Source organism: Chrysochloris asiatica, unplaced genomic scaffold (assembly GCF_000296735.1).
Source record: "Chrysochloris asiatica unplaced genomic scaffold, ChrAsi1.0 scaffold00009, whole genome shotgun sequence".
Classification (NCBI taxonomy): Eukaryota; Metazoa; Chordata; class Mammalia; order Afrosoricida; family Chrysochloridae; genus Chrysochloris; species Chrysochloris asiatica.
Window position 1 is genome coordinate 1094895 of NW_006408527.1, and position 19874 is coordinate 1114768.

Genomic DNA, 19874 nt, shown 5'->3' on the forward strand with positions numbered 1-19874 from the left:
ATTTTGCACAGTGTAAGCCTGGTGGTCTGCTTTTCTTTACTTAATCTGGACCTCCGCTGAGCAATCATGTCTAAGGGACCTGCAGTTGGCATTGATCTTGGCACCAACTACTCCTGTTTGGGTATTTCCATCACGGGAAAGTGGAGATCATTGCAATTGATCAGGGCAACCAAAACACCCCAAGCTATGTTGCTTTTACTGTCACCGAACAATTGATTGGTGATACTGCAAATAATCAAGTTGCCTTGAATCCCACTAACACTGTTTTTGATGCCAAACGTTTGATTTGAAGACGACTTAATGATACTGTTGTCCAGTCTGATATAAAGCATCCGTCATTTGTGGTGGTGAATGATGCAGGCATTCCCAAGGTCGAAGTAGAATATAAGGGAGAGAACAAAAGTTTCTATCCCTGTATCCATAAAACCATTTCCATGGTTCTAACAAAGATGAAAGAAATTGCAGAAGCCTACCTTGGAATGACTGTTACCAATGCAGTTGTCACCATACCAGCCTTCTTTAACATTTCCCAGCATCAGGCCACCAAGGATTCTGAAACCTTTGCTGGCCTCAATGTACTCAGGATCATCAGTGAGCCAACTGCTGCTACTATTGCGTATGGCTTAGAAAACAAGGTTGGTGCTGAAAGACATGTGCTGATGTTTGACTTAGGAAAAAGTGGTGTGTTTTTTTTTTAATGTTTTATTGTGAATTATGTGATAGTTTACATGGGAGAACATTAGTTTTACATTCATCCTATCATATAATCATTTCATTGCCATGGTTACAATCTGCTCCATGCATCATCAACCAACCAAAGAGTATATACTACAAGCCTGCCCCCTGGTTGTCAGCACACAGCCCCTCTTCCTCTCTGTGTCTAAAGTCCCCAACTGCTCCATATCTCCATGTCATCGAGGAGAATGTTGTGTCAGTCCTCACTATAGATGGAATTTTTGAGGTCAAATCCACAGCTGGAGACACCACTTAGGTAGAGAAGACTTTGACAACTGAATGGTCAACCATTTTATTGCTGAGTTTAAGTGCAAGCATGAGAAGGACATTAGTGAGAATAAGAGGGCTATCCACTGCTTCCACACTGCTTATAAATGTGGAAAGTGCACTCTTTCTTCTAGCACCCAGGCCAGTACTTAGAGAGATTCTCTGTATGAAGGTATTGACTTCTGTACCTCCATTTGTTGTTGTTGTTGTTATGTGCCGTGGAGTCAGTTCTGACTCATAGCGACCCTGTACAGGGTCTCCAAGGCTGTAAATCATTACAGGAGCAGAAAGCCTCATCACTCTCCCACAGAACAGCTGGTAATTTCGAGCTGCTGACCTTGTGGTTTGCAGCCCGATTTGTAGCCACGACGCTACCAGACCTTCATTACCCAGGCCCAATTTGAAGAATCGAATGCTGACCTACTCCGTGGCACCCTGGATCCTGTGGAGAAAGCCCTTAGGGATGCCAAGCTAGACAAGTCACAGATCCATGACATTGTCCTGGTGGGTGTTTCTGCCCGTATTTCTAAGATTCAGAAACTACATCAAGATTTCTTCAATGGCTAAGAATTGAATAAGAGTATCAACCCTGTTGAGACTATTTATTGCTTATGGTCCAGCTGTCCAAGCAGCCATCTTATCTGGAGACAAGTCTGAAAATGTTCAAGATTTATTGCTTCTGGATGTCACACCTCTTTCCCTTGGTAGTGAAAATGCTGGTGGAGTCATGACTGTCCACATCAAGTGCAATACTACCATTCCTACCAAGCAGACACAGACTTTCCCAACCTACTCTGACAACTAGGCATTTAGGTTTATGAAGGTGAACGTGCCATAACCAAGGATAACAGCCTACTTGGCAAATTTAAACTTACTGTCATATCTCCTGCACCCCATGGTGATCCACAGACGGCTTATCTACTGGAAAGTCTGTGTCTTCTTCCAGTTCATTTGTCTCAGTTACTTTTTCTGTTTTTGGACATGTGTTGAGATCTTTAATGTGTTTTCTTAAACATTTTCAGCAGTTATGTGGGTTTTTAATGCATAAATGGATTTATGTTACTTTGTTGTTAAGCTTACTAAGCCTCTCCTGGTGGATATGATCTGAAGATAGGCTTCCCTTTTCACATATAATGACTAGAAGCTGGTTTTTGCTCTTTTCCATATGGTGGGGTATTACAGGGTATGCTTGTAGCTTGGCTATATGGGCACAGTTGCTGTCTCTTCTTGGGTAAGGTAGGGGGAGAAAGCTCCAACCCCTGGGAAAAGAGTGAGACCAAAAGGACCAAAGACAGAAACAATATTGAAGAAGAGACAGAGACCAACGATCAAAAACAAAATAAAATTGTGATTGACTGTCCACTGGCCTTGGGTGTGCAGTCTTGGATAAAGGGTCCTGCCCAGGTCAACTTTGGGGCTGGGTCCCAGAGTTAGACATCATAAGAAGCAGCCTGCGGGTTTCCTCTCTGTGCTGTTGGAAATCTGTGGGCGCAATGCTGGACCCTTTAGGGGGTGTGCTTCCACCCACCTGAAGGCGTCTGGGCTGGGCAGTGAGGGCACGATCGGAGCGAAGAGGAAAGATACGTGAAAAATGAAAAGTGGATAATGAAAAACCAGTCACACCTCTTCCTACAGATGAGCAGCTCCACTACATCACTTAATGTCTTGACTGCTGCTTCCACAAGTGTTGATGGTTATCTGAGCAAAATGAAGTCTTTGACAACTGCTATCTTTTCTCCATTTTATGGACATTGTTTATTGGTCCAGTGTTGAGGATTTGTGTTATCTTTATGTTGAGTTGCAACCCATACCGAAAGGCTGTAGTCTTTGATCTTCATCAGTAAGTATTTTAAGCCCTCTTAGCTTTCAACAAGCAAGGTTGTATCATCTGCATATTGCAGATTGTTAATGAGTCTTCCTCTGATTCTGATGTCACATTTTTCTTCCTATAATCCAGCTTCTCTGAATATTTGCTCAGCATACAGACTGAATATGTATGGTGAAAGAATACAACCCTGTCACACACCTTTCCTAATTTTTAAACCATTTGGTGTGACCTTGTTATTTTTGAACAATTGCCTCTTGGTCTATGTACAGGTTCCTCATGAGCACAATTAAGTTTTTTGGAATGCTCATACATTGTAATGTTGTCTATAGCTTGTCATGATTCACACAAGCAAAAGCCTTTGTGAAGTCAATAAAGCGCAGGTAACCATACTTCTGGTATGGATCTTGCTTTTAGCCAGGATCCATCTGACATCAGCAATGATATTCCTCTTTTCCTGTCCTCTTCTGAATCGGCTTGAGCCTCTGGAAGTTCTCTGTCAATGTATGGTTGCAGCCTCTTCTGTATGCTATTTAGTAAAACTTTACTCACATTGTATTTCACTGATATTGTATGAAGATTTCCAAATTCCATTGGGTAACCTCTCTTTGGAGTGAGCACAAATACAGATCTCTTCCAGTCATTTGGTCAGATAGTTGTCTTCCAAATATCTTGGTATAGATGAGTGAGTGCCTTTAGTGTTGCATCAGTTTGTTGAAAGATTTCTATTTGTATTCCATCAATTCCTAGTCCCTTGTTCTTTGCCAATGCCTTCAATGCACTTTGGACTTCTTCCATAAGGATCTTTGGCTCTTGATCATATGCTACCTCTTGATATGGTTGAACATCGGCCCTTTCTTTTTGGTACAGTGACTCTGTGTATTCCATCTTTCTTCTTTTGATGCTTTTTGTATCATTCAATATTTTGTCCATAGAACCCTTCACTATAGCAAGTTGAGGTGTGAATTTTTTCTTCAGTTCTCTCAGCTTAAGACATGCTGAGTGTTTGGTTTTCTAACTCAAAGTCTTTGTGCAATTTATTATAATATTTGACTTTGTCTTCTTGAGCTCACCTTTGAAATTTTCTGTTCAGCTCCTATACTGTCTCACTTCTTCTATTTATTTTAGCATCTTTATGCTAGACAGCAAGGTTCAGATTCTGTTCTTTTATTTTTTAAGTTTTTTTGTGTGAATTGAGTGATAGTTTACATGAAAGAACATCAGTTTTACACTCATCATTTCATTGTAATGATTACAATCTCCTCCGTGCATCATCATTCAGCAGTATTTGCTTCTATTACTTTTGTTTTGTTTTGTTTTTCATGGGGTGGGGGCAATATACACAGAAACACTCAGGAATATATAATAATTTAGATAACCAAAGGGAACATTCAGTAAGCCTGCCCCCTGTCCACCAGCACCCAGTCCCTCTCTTTCCATGAGTCCAGAGTTCTTAGCTGCTCTCTCTCTCTCCATGCCCTCATCTCTGCCTCTACCTCTGGTGTCACTGCTTTTCTGGATAGTTTCTCGCATTCTGCTCATGCTCTTCTCCCTTGATGGTCCTAGGGTCCTCTGTTTCTGGAATGTAAGATTAACTACACCCGTCTTTTTGGTATAAAACTTCTACCTATATGGTTGTGACAGTTGCAATTAGTCATAATAACAATTACTCACTATTGAATCTTAAAAATCTTATCCCCATCTCATTTCACCTGACCTGTCTAGACAAGATAAAAACTATTCAGTGGGGATACTACCTTGCTCTGGACACTCTTAAACTAAACTCCCTCTTGAAGATTTATAAGCCAATCACTTCGTGCCTTTATCATCCCCTCATGTTAGGTAGCCAATGTCTAAGTTGTCCATCCCTATCTACCCTATATGCAAGGGGGGATAGGATTGATACTTGATGTTAAGACTCCTTCCCTCTCAGTTGGTATTTTGAGCTACTACATCCATAAGTATAGGTCAAGTTCATCAATTTGTAGCATTTTACACTTGTTTATCCAAAAATTTTTTTAATCTTCCTCTAATTGAGTTCTGACTATTAAGTCATCGGGAGGCTAAGTCAAATGGGTAGTCTCTGCAAGTTTGGGTGTTCTTGTGCATCTCTCCTAACTTCATATAAGCTGGGTGCTTCACTCTCAGCTCTAGCCCTCTGTGGCTATGTCATTGTCCATGGGCTGAGGTGTCCCCTGGACTCACCACACTTTGGACCAAATATCCCTTCCTCTTCTCTCTCTCATCTCCAGATCAATGGGAATTTATGGAACATGACTGAACTCAACCCATTTCTTCATTGCTCCCTTCCCCTTTTCTACTCACTAGTATACCAATGTAGTCGCCAGTAAGCTTACATGCCTGCTCATGTAATCCCTTTGAGTTTCAGTCTTGGAGAGGGGTTTGTCCTTGATTGCTTGCCCTTATGATGCCTCAGCAAACAACTTGCTTATTCCTGTGGTTGCCAATTAGATGGTCATTTTTCCTTTGGATTTTTCCTGTTGATCTTTCTCTCAAGAAGTAGCTTCTATTGCTCTCGCTGTTCCAGGCAGGTCTTCGTGTCCTTTCCAGTGGGAATGTCCCACCTCAGAAGGTTCTGGATGAGGCTTAGGATTCCACCTAAGGTCCTGTACACAGCAAATGCTCAGATTTTCTTCTGGCATCCATTTTTGTCTTTTCCTTCTTTCTTGTCTTCTTAATGACGTTTTGCTTTCTTACGGTATGATGTTCTTGATGTCATTGCACAACTCTTCTTGCCTTCTGTCATTTATGTCTAATGCATCCAGTCTGTTAAATTTAAATTTGTTGTTGTTGTTGTTAAGTGCTATCGAGTCAGTTCCGACCCATAGTGACCCTGTACAGGGTTTCTGAGGGTGTAAATCTTTACGACAGTAGAAAGCCTCATCTTTCTCCCGCGGAGTGGCTGGTAGTTTCGAACCGCTGACCTTAAGGTTCACAGCCCTATTTGTAACCACTACGCTACCAGAGGATATATTCAAGGTGATATTTTGACTTTAGTTGACTTGTTTACATTTTCTTTAGCCTGAATTTGTGTATGAGCAATGAAGGGTGTGTCCAAAGTCTGCCCCAGGCCTTGTTTTGGCTGATAATATGGAACTTTTGCACCATCTCTTTCCGGCAGATGGAGTCAGTGTGATTTCTGTGTGTTCCAGCTGGTGAGCTCCCTGTGTATAGTCGTCTTTTATGTTGTTTTGAAAAAAAGGCATTTGCAATGAGGAAGTCATTGGGCTTATAAAATTCTATCATGCAATTTCCATCATCATTTCTATAACCAAGGCCATATTTCCCAAGTACTGATCCTTCCTCTTTGTTCCAACCTGTATAATAACATAGACATGTTAGAGAAAAAAAAAATAAATGACAGGATAGGAGATGAGACATTCAGGTGCTGAATTTCTTTTAAGCTGTTTTCAAAGTAAAACACAGTTATAAATATTTTACCCAGGGAATGACCAAATGAATGAATCCAACGTTGCTGGTTGAATTCCCATGTGAGCCATTAGCGTCATTTCATTTCCTTGTCACAGGCATGCTACCCTCTTAACCCTGACTCACCATTCTTCTAATTCCTACTTGTGATCACAAAGGAAATTTGCAAGACTGGATATGTAAGCAAAAATCTATCCTCACTGCAAGAAAACAAGTCATAGGTCAAATCCCAGTGATGTGATATCACCCAAGAATAGAGAGTCCAGCTATCATTATAATTTAGGTTATTACAGTTACTACCATTATCATTATGATGTTGGCAGAGTAGCCAACATTTTAACATTTATCAAAAGAGTGTACTCTGGAGTCAGACATGTAGATTTGAATCCTGACTCTCTCATTTATTAACTTTGTGGGTTGAAAAGTTATTTACCTTCTCTGAACCTTATGTTTCTCATTTCAAAACAGTAATTACAATAAGACCTTATAGGGTTGTTATGAATAATGTCCAAATTAATACATGTAGAAGAATTCCTGGCACATATTTTTATGATTGGCTGTCTTCAAGTTGACTCTGACTCACGGTGACTTTCTATACAACAGAGAAAAACTGTCTAGTCTTGAGGTCATCCTCATGATTGGTGGCATGTGCCAGTCCATCTCCGACTCACCATGGGTATATCTCACCTTTGCTGGTCCTCAGTGTCTTTCTCCAGAAATTGATCTCTCCTGATGATGTGTCAAAAACAAGTGATTCAGATCATGTTTGTTACAATCCTAAAGGTTTTCAATGGTTTATTTCAGAAGTAGATTGCCAGACCTTTCTTCCTAGTCTACCTTAATTTGGTTGCTCCAGTAAAACTCGTCCACCACAGATGACCCTGATGGTATTTGAAATACCAGTGGCATAGTTTCCAGCATGTAACAGCACACAAGTCACCTCAGTAAGACAAACTGACAAACTGGAAGTGGTGACATATGTTGTTAAGTACTGTGGAGTCAGCTCTGACTCATAGTGACCCTGTACAGGGTTTCTGAGGCTGTAAATCTTTACGGGAGCAGAACGCCTCATCTTTCTCCCGCGGAACCACCGGTAATTTCAAACTGCTGACCTTGAGGTTGGCAGCCCGACTGGTAACCACGACACTATTGTTATCATTTATCTTTGGGTTTTCATAGTAATCAGAATATTTAGTACTTGCTGAGAAGTATATCGAGAGAAAAGGAAGGAAAGAGGGGAACAAAGAAGGAAGGCATGAGAAGAGGTGGAAAAGCAGAAAGATGTAGGAGGTTCTTAGATAAGATGGTAGTACTCATTTAGAGAAAAGGGATAAATCGCTTCAGAAAGTCATCGAGTCTTTCACCTATAGCTACAATAGCAGAGCAGTCTTTCTTAAGTATGGCTGAAGTAAAGATTTGCAAAAACACTTGGGTAAACCCACATCTTTGGGCCATGATAAGAAACAGAGTGAAGCAAGCTGACTGTTGCATATTATTGTTGTTAAGTGCCATCCCATCAGTTCCTACCCAAAGCAACCCTGTATAGGGTTTCTGAGGAGCAGCTGGTGACCTTAAACCACCAACCTTCCGGTTCAAACCTACCTTGCAGCCTAGTGCATTAACCCACAGTGCCACACCAGAACTCCGACTGTTGCATAGATGGTAACAAACTGCTTTGATATCACAATCCTATGAAAGATATCCTTCTCTTGGCACCATGACCATCCGAGTCCTATACTACTAGAAATAAAGCCAAATCTTTTTCAGATTGTGACGTATTGAGACAAATACTCTGGACCCTGCATTTGAAAGTTGAGGTCTTCAGTTGCTTTGAGACAAAAACTAGGTGATTGTGTGTCATTGCAGGCAAAGAAATTCTTTACTTATTGGAGTCCTGGTGTGGCACTGTGGATTAATACCCTAGACTGTCAGGTCAGTTTGAATAGCAAGGTGGGTCTAGCTCACCAGCCACTCCTCAAAAACAGGGTCACTATGAGTCGGAACTAACTGGATGGCACTTAACATCAACAACAACGACTTTCTGCATATACACTTCTTTGGACTCTTGGTGTGGATTGGCACTGAACTGCAAACCACAGAGTCGGCAGTTCAAGCCCACCAGCTGCTCCTTGGAAACCCTATACTGGGTCACTATAAGTCAAAACTGACTCGACAGCACTTAGCAACAACAACAACATATATACTTTTTAAAAAGTTATCATTGATGATCTATTAAGCTCAAATTAGTTGATGATGCTCTGAGACCACCTTCTGCCCTGAGTGCTGGATGTCCTCAGGAAGGTCATTCATTGTCACAATGTGGTTAATAAGTTTCTTGCTCTAAACTATCATCCATTCAAAACCTGGCTGTCTCTATTTAGTATTTTCCTATTCACCCATGGTGGCACTGTGGGAGAAGCACTGGACTTCAAACTACAGGGTTAGTGGTTCAAACCCACCAGCTTCTCAGAGGGAGAAAGTTGAGGTTGTCTGCTCCCCTAACGATTTACAACCTTGGAGATCCTACAGAATACAGTCGCTATAAGTCAAAATATTGAGTCAATATCAGTGGGTTTGGTTTGGGTTTTTGGTTCGTCTTCGGACAGTTTGAACCAAACAAAGAAAGGCTGGTAGTTGTCTGGCTGAGCAAGAGTCCAACAGGATGAAGAAAAGTGGCTTGCCTCTATAATAAATGTAATAGAAGATTTTTATCGTATCACCATGTCCAGTTCTTGTCTTCTGCAGAGCAGTAGTGTTTCCACTGTATTGGCTTACATAAATATGTTCAGACCATAGCACAGTACAGCTCAGTATAGCAAAAACTCTCAGTGGGAGAATGTTGTTCACTTTGGTCACAGTTACGATTTAATTTAGGGGTTATCTCTCTGCCAATGAGATTATGGGAAAGAAGCAGAGTGCTAGTAGAAGATGATGATATGGGATTCTGATATTTGAAAATGGATGAGCTTCCCAAGAGAAGAGCATATAACTGTCTGGATCACATTCAGATAGAAACCTGGAAGGTTGCCAGATTTGTAATTACATCTGGAATTGAGCTGTAATCCTTACCACTTCTGAAAACAATACGAATGAGAAAGCGATAAACCACATTTGTTTTAAATCATGGTATTTGTTTGGCGTTCCTACTAAAATAATTTCCTGACATTTTAGTTAAGGCTGTAGAAATACAAAAATGATGATATGATTTGTGGAAAGAGAGAAAAGAAAATACTGTATTTGTGTGTGTGTGTGTGTGTGTGTGTGGCGGGGGTGGGGCTGGGAATAAAGACATTATACATTTTGTGAGGGAAAAGAGTCAACCGTGTTATGTGAGGAAACAGTAAATCATATTTATATATGAAATTTATATGAATTTTAACACATAGAAGTTTATATATGACTTTTAACATACAACATTTTAGGTTTACAACATACAAATATAAGCTCTTTGTATACAACGCTGTGGATTGTGCTCCAAGCCAGGAAGCAACTGTGACAACATTAGCTGGTCTTCCAGAGAGAGGGGCCAATCTCACCACCCGGGCACTTAACCACACTGCTATAGACATGGAATGGACTAAACCAAGTAAGCAAACTGCTCCTGCCTCTGTTCCCCTTAAATTTATTACTAGTACCTTGATTCATTTTCTGTGTTGCTGCCATGAATTACCACAAACTCAATGGCTTAAAACAAGGGGGAAATATCCTCTTACGGCTCTGAGATTGGAAATCCTAAATCAAGATGTCAGTACAGTGTTCCTTCTGAGAACTCTGAGGGTCAAACTGTATCACATCTCTCTCCTAGTTTGTGGTGACAGCCAGCAACCCTTGGTGTTCCTTGATTTGTAGATACATCACTATAACCTCTACCTCTGTTGTCAGATGTCATGCTCCCTGTGTGTATTTGTGTTTATTTTTGTCTTCTTATAAGGATGTAGGAGTCCTGGTGTGGTGCTGTGGACTAATGAGCTAGACTGCAAGGTTGGTTTGAAACACAAGATTGGTGGTTCAAGCTCACCAGCCGCTCCTTGGAAATCCTATACAGGGTCTCTATGAGTTTGAACCACCTCAGCAGCCCTTAACAACAACAACATAAAGATGTCAGTCATATTTGATTATGACCTACTGTGCTCCAGTGTGTCTTCATGTTAACTAATTATATCTTCTAAGTAGAGTCACATTCACAAGTACTAGGCCTTAGGATTTGAACATATGGTGTAGACAAATTAAAATGGAAGCAACTGTATACATAATAATAAAAAAAAAAAAAAAACACATAATAGAAAAGCTCATTTTCCTTCCTGAGAAGCAAACTCTCTCTCTGAAACATGCTCCTTCTTTTTATATCCTACTGGGATTGGTAATACAGTCTCTGTCAAACCAGCCTAGTTTAATTGAAATGCCCATGTATTGATTTGATATACTGTAATGTTCTGCACCTTCCTACAGCTAGATATGTCCTATGTCACTTGCCTCATGACTCATTAGTGAAAAACACATACTAGGATTGCAGTAATATTACAGATTTTCAGTGAATCTTCTTCATCACCGGTTTTAGGTACAGTTTCAACTCGAGCCTAGAAAAAAAAGTATGGAAATGATCACTGAATTCACTCAAACAGTAAAAGTCAGATCCGGACCCCACTTAGAACACATCTTCACAGGCAGTTGGAAGACCTCACAGGTGGATCTAAAATGTTTCTGTAACATCTGAAACGATAGTAACTGAAATTTCAGATCTGCCTGACCAGTTGTTGTTTTTATATGTCGTGGGGTTGGTTCTGACTCATAGCAACCCAGTATTGGGTTTCTGAGGATTAGCTGGTGAGTTTGAACTTCTGACCTTGTGGCTAGCAGTCTAGTCCTTATCCTATAGCACCACAGCAGGACTCCAGTCTTGGGGACTTGAACAGTAAGTAGAGTAGCATTTAACACTTTATCTGTGGAGAACATAGGACAATCAGAAAAACAAAAACAAAAAAACCTTGGATTCCAACGTGGAAATTTGTATTGTAATCATCCTTGCAGATATAACACAATATCTGACAAATCGTTACTTAAATCAAAATTTGTTAGAATTCTATAAATAGAATATGGATAAATATATGATTTGGAAAGGCCTGATTAAAATATTTTATAAAAGAAAATTCTGCTCACTAGGATAATCATCTACTACATAGGCGATATAAAATTACTGTTGTTTGGGCAGTAGTGATTTCTTGATTTTGATTCAGACTTAAATTTTGTTGTAAACTCAAAGCGAAATGCTTCCTACTTCATTTAATATACCTTTAGTAAGTTTAATACACTGTTATATCAGTTATAAATTAAAATCATAATTATCTGGCACTGAGTATACCCCTGACACGTGGTGACCCTGTGTATGACTTGTAGTGATCCCTAGGATTTTTACTGGCCAATTCTTGGAAGTACATCCCCGATCTTCCTTCCTGGTCCATCTTTGTCCAGAAGCTCTGCTGAAGCCTGTTCTCTGTCATAGAAACAGAAAAGCTATCCCTGACAGACAAGTGGTAACAGTTCATGAGGTGCTTTGATCAGGAATGGAACTCAAACCTCCGTCAGGGAAAGAAAGAATTCTACCACTAAACCAGGCCTCCAAAGCCAGTATCATTGTTGTTGTTGCTGTTAATTGACACCAAGTCGGTTCCGACTCATAGGGATCTTGTATAGGGTTTCTGAGGAATGGCTGGTGGGTTTGGACACCAACCTTGCAGTTAGCAATTCAGTGTTTATCCTATTGTGCCACACCAGAACTCCAAAGCCTACATTGTTGTTGCTGTCGTTAAGTGCCATTATGTAGGTTCTGACTCATAGCAAACCTACACATAATTCTTAAGGACCGGCTGGTGGGTTTCAACCCACCAAACTTGTGGTTTGCATTCCAATGCTTATCCTACAACACCACAGCAGAAAACCAGTATTAGATGATAATAATTGCAAATTAAAATCAGTACTAGTTGTATTGATCAAAATTGTTCCTTACCCATTTTTTTAAAGACTATCTCTTCTAGGATGATTACACAATTGCAAGTGTCTAACCATCTGTGTCATGTGCATTGGGATCTTATAAGTCACTTTAATAAAATAAGTTAATTGATGCATATCGATTACTGGTGGCTCTGTAAGATAAGCACTGGACTGCAAACTACAAGGTCGGCAACTCAAGCTCTGTAGCTATGCTTCAAAAGAAAGATGAGGCTTTCTGCTCCCACAAAGATTCACAGCCTCAGAAACACTAAGTAGGGTTGCTGTGTGATGAAACCAACTTGACGGCACTTAACAGCATGATTATATTACTACCTGAGAAAAATAGATTTGCCCTGGGAACAATAAAGTTTTTACCTAGAAATGGATATTTATGTGTAACATGGTTTCACTCGTTTCATCTTTCCCTCTGCTCCTTCTTTACTAACTGCTTCATCTTAAACCCTACTCATGAAAGTGGGTGCTGTCTCTGTTCAGATGACATTTGAATACTTTGCTTAAGATCCAGCTGCTGAATTTTCACCAGTATAGTTCCTTTATGTTATAATTGCATGCCTGAAGTAAGCTTGCTTATAAAACCTGACAAACCTAATAGACCTGAAGCAGCTCACTGAAGTTTCATTACCTTGGTAATCTGAACCTCTGACCTTCTGGATGTAGGTAATGCAATCTGCTGTTATTTCCATTCATACCTTAGAAATTTTTCAGGTAACTCTTTGTGAACACAAAGGTTAACTCTCAGAAAAGGGTCATCTCTCTGAAAGCTTGTTGCATTATCATTTTCCTCCTTTATGCAACCTGCTATCCTAAGTAAATTCACTAATCACTCTTCTGTGAAATAGCCACCTATATTTTTGCAGTTTTAATTTCAAATTGATCTCTTGATCAGTAGGATGAAATTGGCACACAGTCTATCTAATCAAAATTTACAATCGAAGGTATCTTGTGGTTGAAAGTCTTATGAATAAATGGGTAAATATTTACTTATTAAAATCAACTTTAAACAAAAATATCCACTGAAGTCTTCTTTAAACCAAACAGTAGATTAGCTGAATTAGCAAAGATTTCTGTCATGAGCACTGTGTTCTTTTAAGAACTCTCGATATGGGATCAATTTGATTATAGCAACTGGAAAGGCTAGAGAAGAAACTTAGAGAACTCAGAGCTGCTACTAATTGAGGAGAAAGATTTTGGAAAAGGAGAGTAAGAATGGTTGCACAACTTAAAGAAGAGAATTAATGTCACTGTATATGTAACAATTGATATGTAGAAATTCTTTAGTTGATATATTTTCCTCTGTGCATTTTCAACAACAATAGGTAAAATAAAGTTAAAAAGACACCAGAATGCATATTTTAAAGTATATTGTTTCTTCACTGTGACCATCTACCTGTACACATCATTTTGGAAGCAAAATAGTTCTGTTATAGTTTTACCCAGCACAGAATAATAAGGATAATTTATTAAAAACTTTAAAAGGGCCAGTTTCAATATTGTTGTTGTTGGGTGCCATCAAGTGGGTTGTGACTCATAATGACACTTTGTACAACAGAACAAAACACTGCCCAGTGCTAGGCCTTTCTCACAATCTTTCCTGTATTTTACGCCATTGTTGTAGCTACTGTGTCAGTCCATCTCTTTGAAGGTCTTTCTCTTTTCTCTGTATCTCAACTTTACCAAACATGATGTTCTTTCCCAGTTTCTGGCCTTTCCTCATGACCTGTCCAAAGAACTTGAGATAAATAGGCTTTGTGGGTTAATGAGCCAGCTTTGTGGTTCAAACTCACCAGCTGCTCCTCAGAAACCCTATACAGGGTCGCTATGGGTCAGAGCTGACTCAACAGCTCTTAACAACAACAACAACATCCTCACTTCTAGAAGGCATTTTGGCCAAACTTCTTTCAAGACAGATATGTTTGTTCATCTGGAAGTTCATGATACATTAAATATCTTTGCCAGCACCATAATTCAAATGTGTCAATTCTTCTGTTGTCTTTTTTCTTCATTGTCCATCTTTATAATTCAGATGAAGCCATTGACAATACCATGACTTCAGTCAATCACACCCTAGTCATCAAAGTGACATGTTTGACTCTGCTGACATTTAAAATACCCATAGCATAATGTCCAGAATCACAGCAACACACAAGCCACCACAGTACAACAAATGGATAAACAAGTGGTGGCATTTTGGTTTGTAACATTTTAGAGAGGTATGTTGCAACAGATTTTTTTTTTTAAATGTATATATAAAGAGAAGTTTATGTTAAAAAAAAAATGTCTCACACAGTTGTAGAGGTGGGCAAGTCCGTGGGTCAAATGAAGCAGGATTGGTAGGTCAGGTGGCAGTTTGCTGAGGGCTCCCAGGAATAACAGGCCAGTGACTCAAGTCCAGATGATAAGCTAGATGCAGGACTCACACCCAACACAAAAGAAACCAGCTATGCCCAAGTGCCTGTATATTAGAGGCAGGCCACACCCCCAAGAATACATCCTTTCAATTGATTGGCTGCTCACAGCACATCTCATGATAGGGTTGATTATATTCCATCTCATCAGGGGGATTGCTGTGTCTTAACTGAGAATTATGACCCAGTCAAGTTGATACAAAACCTTCACTATCACAATGCCCTTCTTCAGGTGCTGGTCCCTCTTGATAGCATATCCAGAGTATGTGAGATACACTTTACAATCTTCACTTATAAGGAGCTGTCTGGCTGTTCTTCTAAGACAAATTTATTCTTCAGGCATTCCATGGCATATTCAGTATTCTTCACTGATACCAGAACTCAGGTGCATCAATTCTTCCTTAACCACTTTCCAGCTTTTGCATGCTTATAAGGCTATTGAAAATACCGTTTCTTGGGTCAGGCACACCTTAGTCTTCAAAGAGACATCTTTGCACTTTAATGCTTTAAAGAAGGGGGAGGTGGCAAGATGGCAGACTAGTCAGAAAGGCTGTACAGATTCTCCCTATTCCTCCAGCCTTCTGGCTTTCTTCTGTCAGCAATTCTTCAGCCAACATGTGTTTCCGATCTTCCTAGGCTTTTGCAGAACATCTTTTCCATCTAGGGGGTTCCAGCCTAAGGCATCAGAAGCACCCAGAGCAGCAGAATTCTAATCAGAGCTGCTTACTCAATAAGGACTTTCCAGATACGTGAATTTTTGGATACATTTCTTTCTCTTGCTCTGAATCTTGTGTCTGGGCTTGTCATCAAATGATCTTGTCATCCATCCACACTGGGTCCGCTGTCCTGCCACTCCTTGAAAATCCTATACAGGGTCACTACTTGTAGGAACTGACTCCAAGGCGCTTCACAACAATGAACATTGTTCTGGTATTTTTTGCTCTAACCTTGGGCGCCTGCTTTGCTTTCTCAGTTGACTTCTTCTTAAATAAAATGAGGCTGAGCACAGGGATGCACCCTCAACATGAAGCCAGGCGTTTTTGACACTCATGGATGGTGAGTTCTATGTTATGAAGCCCAAGCCCAAAAGCTGTGGCAACAGATTTGCCCAACACAGTACATTATTTTATCTCTTGACTACTGCTTCTCTGGGTATTGATTACAGAGCCCAGGTAAATCAAATCCTTGTCAACTTCAATATTTTCTCTGCATTCTTTACTCCATCTGTGTCATGAAGGTCAACTCTACTTTGAGAAGCCAGTTCTTCCTCAGTTGTATTTTGGGTACCTTCAAACCCAAGGTGCTCATCTTCTAGCACTATATCAGACAATGCTCTGCTACTCTCCTTATGGTTTAAACTTGTCTGTTGTTTTCAGACACAGATTGTCTGTCAGGTCTGTCTTCCCTGTCTGAGTCTGAAAGCTCTGCAGAACCCTGGGCACCATGGGTGACCATGATGGTGTATTAAATACTGGTAGTATAGCTTCTAGCATCACAGCAATACCTAAGCTACTACAGTATAATGAGGTTGCAGACTAGTGATGACAAGGCTTAAGTAATTTACTCAACATAATTGTCAGTAATTGTTGTTGTTGTTATGTGCCGTGGAGTCGGTTCCGGCTCATAGAAACCCTACACAGGGTTTCTAAGGCTGTAAATCTTTATGGGAGCAGACTGCCTTATCTTTCTCCCACAGAACCATTGGTAGTTTCGAACTGCTGACATTGTGGCTCGCAGCCCGATTCCTAACCACTATGCTACCAGAGCTCTTTACAGTCCTCAAATTAAAACTTTTTTTTTTCCTGTAGCACATGCATTTATCATTATCATTTTAACTACTGACTCTAAAATAAAAATCAAAATAAGAAAATGTCCAGAAGAACCCCTTCTGATTTAACTCACTAATGAAACCAGAAGTGGTATGAGAAAAGCAAGGAAACACAAGAAAATGAGAGAAGGTTTGAAAGAAGGAAGTGAAAAATCATCTTAGTGTTGTCTGCTCTGCAATCTGTCAAGCCATCCCCCCAGTTTTTAGATTTTCAGAATTTGCAGCATAAGATACTCCTCTTTGTCTTCCTCCTTCTTTCGTTCATTCTAATTTCTTTTAATCTTTAATTCTGCCTTTCCTTTTTACTCCTTTCTTTCCACATTCATTTATAGCTTTCTTTGTTATTGATAATGTAAAAATGTCCTGGAGGTGATGTCTGCTCCTTTGACTTCACAGGGTAGAAGGAGAAATAAACTGAACCATCAGTCCTAGGCCAGTTCCTATGAGAAGGAGGTCAGACAGGTCTCCAGCCTCTTCCTTTCTTTACCAATTCTGACACCAAGGGTCCCCCTCCCATAGCAAACTCTACTTCTTGCTGAGTTCTATAATTCATTGCAAAGGCCACACAGAACTCACAGATACATCCTCAAAATTATTGAGAGTTTTAAGGGAGTTAACAGATTACAATTCAGGATTAGAAATGTTAAGGACACAGTTCTTAGATCTGAAATTCACCTCTTCCCAGCCTTGGCTGCAGACAAGCCTCTCTGTCCCTTATCCCCTTGGCCTGGCCTCTGCCCTGCTCTACTACAAAGCTTTGCCTTGCCCTGCTGCAAAGCTACTTTAGTGCCTCATATAAATGCCCAAAGGGCATGGTGTTCTTCCATAAGCCGCAGCCTAAAGGTACTCAGCTCTAGCTCCCCCAATTATATGACTGAAGGCACCCCTTTCAGCAAATTCCCCAGGCACTCAGCTTTACTTGCTTCTCAGGTAGGGAAGTCCAACACTGTCTTATGCTCTGGATCTTGGTTCTGCTGCTGCCGTTTCTCTGCCCCTGCTCTGCTGCTTCTCTGATGTCACAGCTTTCTGTCCTTGGATTAAGGAGGTTCAGTGTGCAGAGATCTCAAGGTCCCAAAAGGATGTACCCCACTCCTGCTTCTTGTTTCCTGATGGTAGTGAGCTTCTATCTTCCTGCTTCTGACAAGGCTCATTGTATATCCAGCAGAATGGCAAAACTGACCAATCTCCAGGGTAGTTTCAAGTTGTTAAAATACAAATGAATCCTCTAAACCATCACTCATAACTACATCCTATAATCCTATCAGCAGTTTCTCCTATCTTCTCTTATCCAGACCTAGCAGGAAAGGAGAAAATACACCCAATTTGCATGGTTCTACCCAGTTATTTGTTAGAGCATGGTATGAGGATTTGAGCCAAGTCTGGAAATCAAATCCAGTCTCACAGTGTCCATAAGTGCGGCCTTAGACAAGACCTAAATAAACGACCATTACTGCGCTGCAATTCAACTTTATTATGGGCGCTGAGATTGGAACTCTATATCATTTTTGCATGTCTTAAAGTACTATTCTTCCTTGATTTGTTTAATTTATAAAAATCTAAAAATGCTTCTTGATTTGGCCCACAGGCTTAGTTTGTTGACTCCCTAATCTAAATGTTGGAGTCCTGGTGTGGCACTGTGGGCTAATGCATCAGACTGTAAAGTCATTTGAACTGCAAGGTTGGTGGTTCAGGTTCACCAGCTGCTCTTTGGAAACCCTATACAGGGTCGTTATGAGTTGGAATCCACTTGACGGCACTTAACAACAACAACAACAACAACAATCTAAATTGAAACAGTCTTAGAGATCTAGAGGGCATATCTAATACTAAGCTGTTATTTAAAAAAAATAGCCAATAAATTATCTCTACAAATGATCCCAGACCATGCACGTGATTAAAATTATTTAATTGCTATTGCTGAATGGATTTTCAACGAGTCCATCTAATAGGAATTTAAAATTTTTTAGGAGTCCAAGACAAAGGAGAAGGACCTGTTCTATATTCGAGAATTTCTTCCACCTAAGATCACATTTCTGAACAAAAGTTGAAGAGCCTCATGCAAAAAGAGCAACCTCTCTAGAGGTTACAAAATTCCCTAGAGATTACAAACTTTTTTCCTAACTCATTGAAGCTAAATTGGTTATGCAATAATTAAAGAACCACCTACTCAGTGAAATATATATGTTCTACAAAGCATGATTGCAAACACAGGATTAAAACACCTGGGAGAAGACTTTGTTCTTGTTGTTGGTGGTAGGTATTGTCAAATTGATTCCAACTTACAGCAACGCCTAGTACAACAGAACAAAAACACCAGTTATGTGCCATCCTCAAAATTGTTACTATGTTTGAGCCCATTTTTGCAGCTACTGTGTCAATCTTTCATGTTAACAGTCTTCATCTTTTGTTGTTGTTGTTGTTGTTAAGCCTCTCTTATATCAAGGATGATGTCCTTCTTCAGACACTGGTCACTCCTAAGAACATGTCCAAAGTACGTGAGACAAAGTCTTACCATTCTCACTTGTAAGGAGCATTCTGACTATACTTTTCCCAAGTTCTTCTGGCACTATATGGTATTTCTTCACCAGTGCTGAAATTCAAAAGCATCAATTCTTCTTCAATCATCATTAATTGAAGCTTTCATATACATGCATATAAGGTGACTGAAAATACCATGGCTTGGTCAGTCACACCATAGTTCTCAAAGTAATGTATTTGCATTTTAACACTAAAATACCTTTTGTAGCAGATTTATCCAATGGAATACATCATTTGATTTCTTAACTGCTGTTCCCATGAATATTGATTATGGAGCCAAGTAAAATCAAATCCTTGACAATTTTAATCTTTCTTCTATTTCTCATGATGTTACAATTTGTTCAGTGCTGATGATTTTTGTTTTCCTTATGTAGAGTTGTAATCCATACTGATCTTTAGTAAGTGCTTCATTTTGTATGATTCAAATCCACCAACCACTCCTCGGAAACCCTATACAGAGTCACTTTGAGTCAGAACTGACACAGCGCCACTTCACAACAACACATATTTAACATAATCTCACAAGAAATAATCATCCCTCCTTATTGTCTCAAATACTAGCTAGTATTCATATTTACACTCCAAATAATATGACTCTGACTTCATCATAACAGATTTAATGCATTAGATACTAGTAACTGAAGACCAGAAGAGTTGTGGGATGACATCAAGAATGCCATACAGGAAGAAAGCAATGACAAAAAAGAAAGAAAAGACCAAAATGGATGTCAGAAGAGACGCTGACACTTGCTAAAGGATAGAGTTGCTAAAGCAAATGGAAAAAAATGAGGAGGTAAGGGAGCTGACAAAATATAAG

The 19874-nt window shown here is 39.8% G+C and overlaps 1 protein-coding gene across 1 annotated transcript in view; it reads left to right on the forward strand.

Annotated features, from left to right (window-relative positions):
* USH2A (Usher syndrome 2A (autosomal recessive, mild)) overlaps positions 1-19874 on the forward strand; it is a 1370557-nt gene that overhangs the window by 1001367 nt on the left and 349316 nt on the right. The window contains 1 exon segment of the mRNA XM_006834191.1: positions 9700-9863. Coding sequence (XP_006834254.1) covers positions 9700-9863 — 164 coding nt within the window.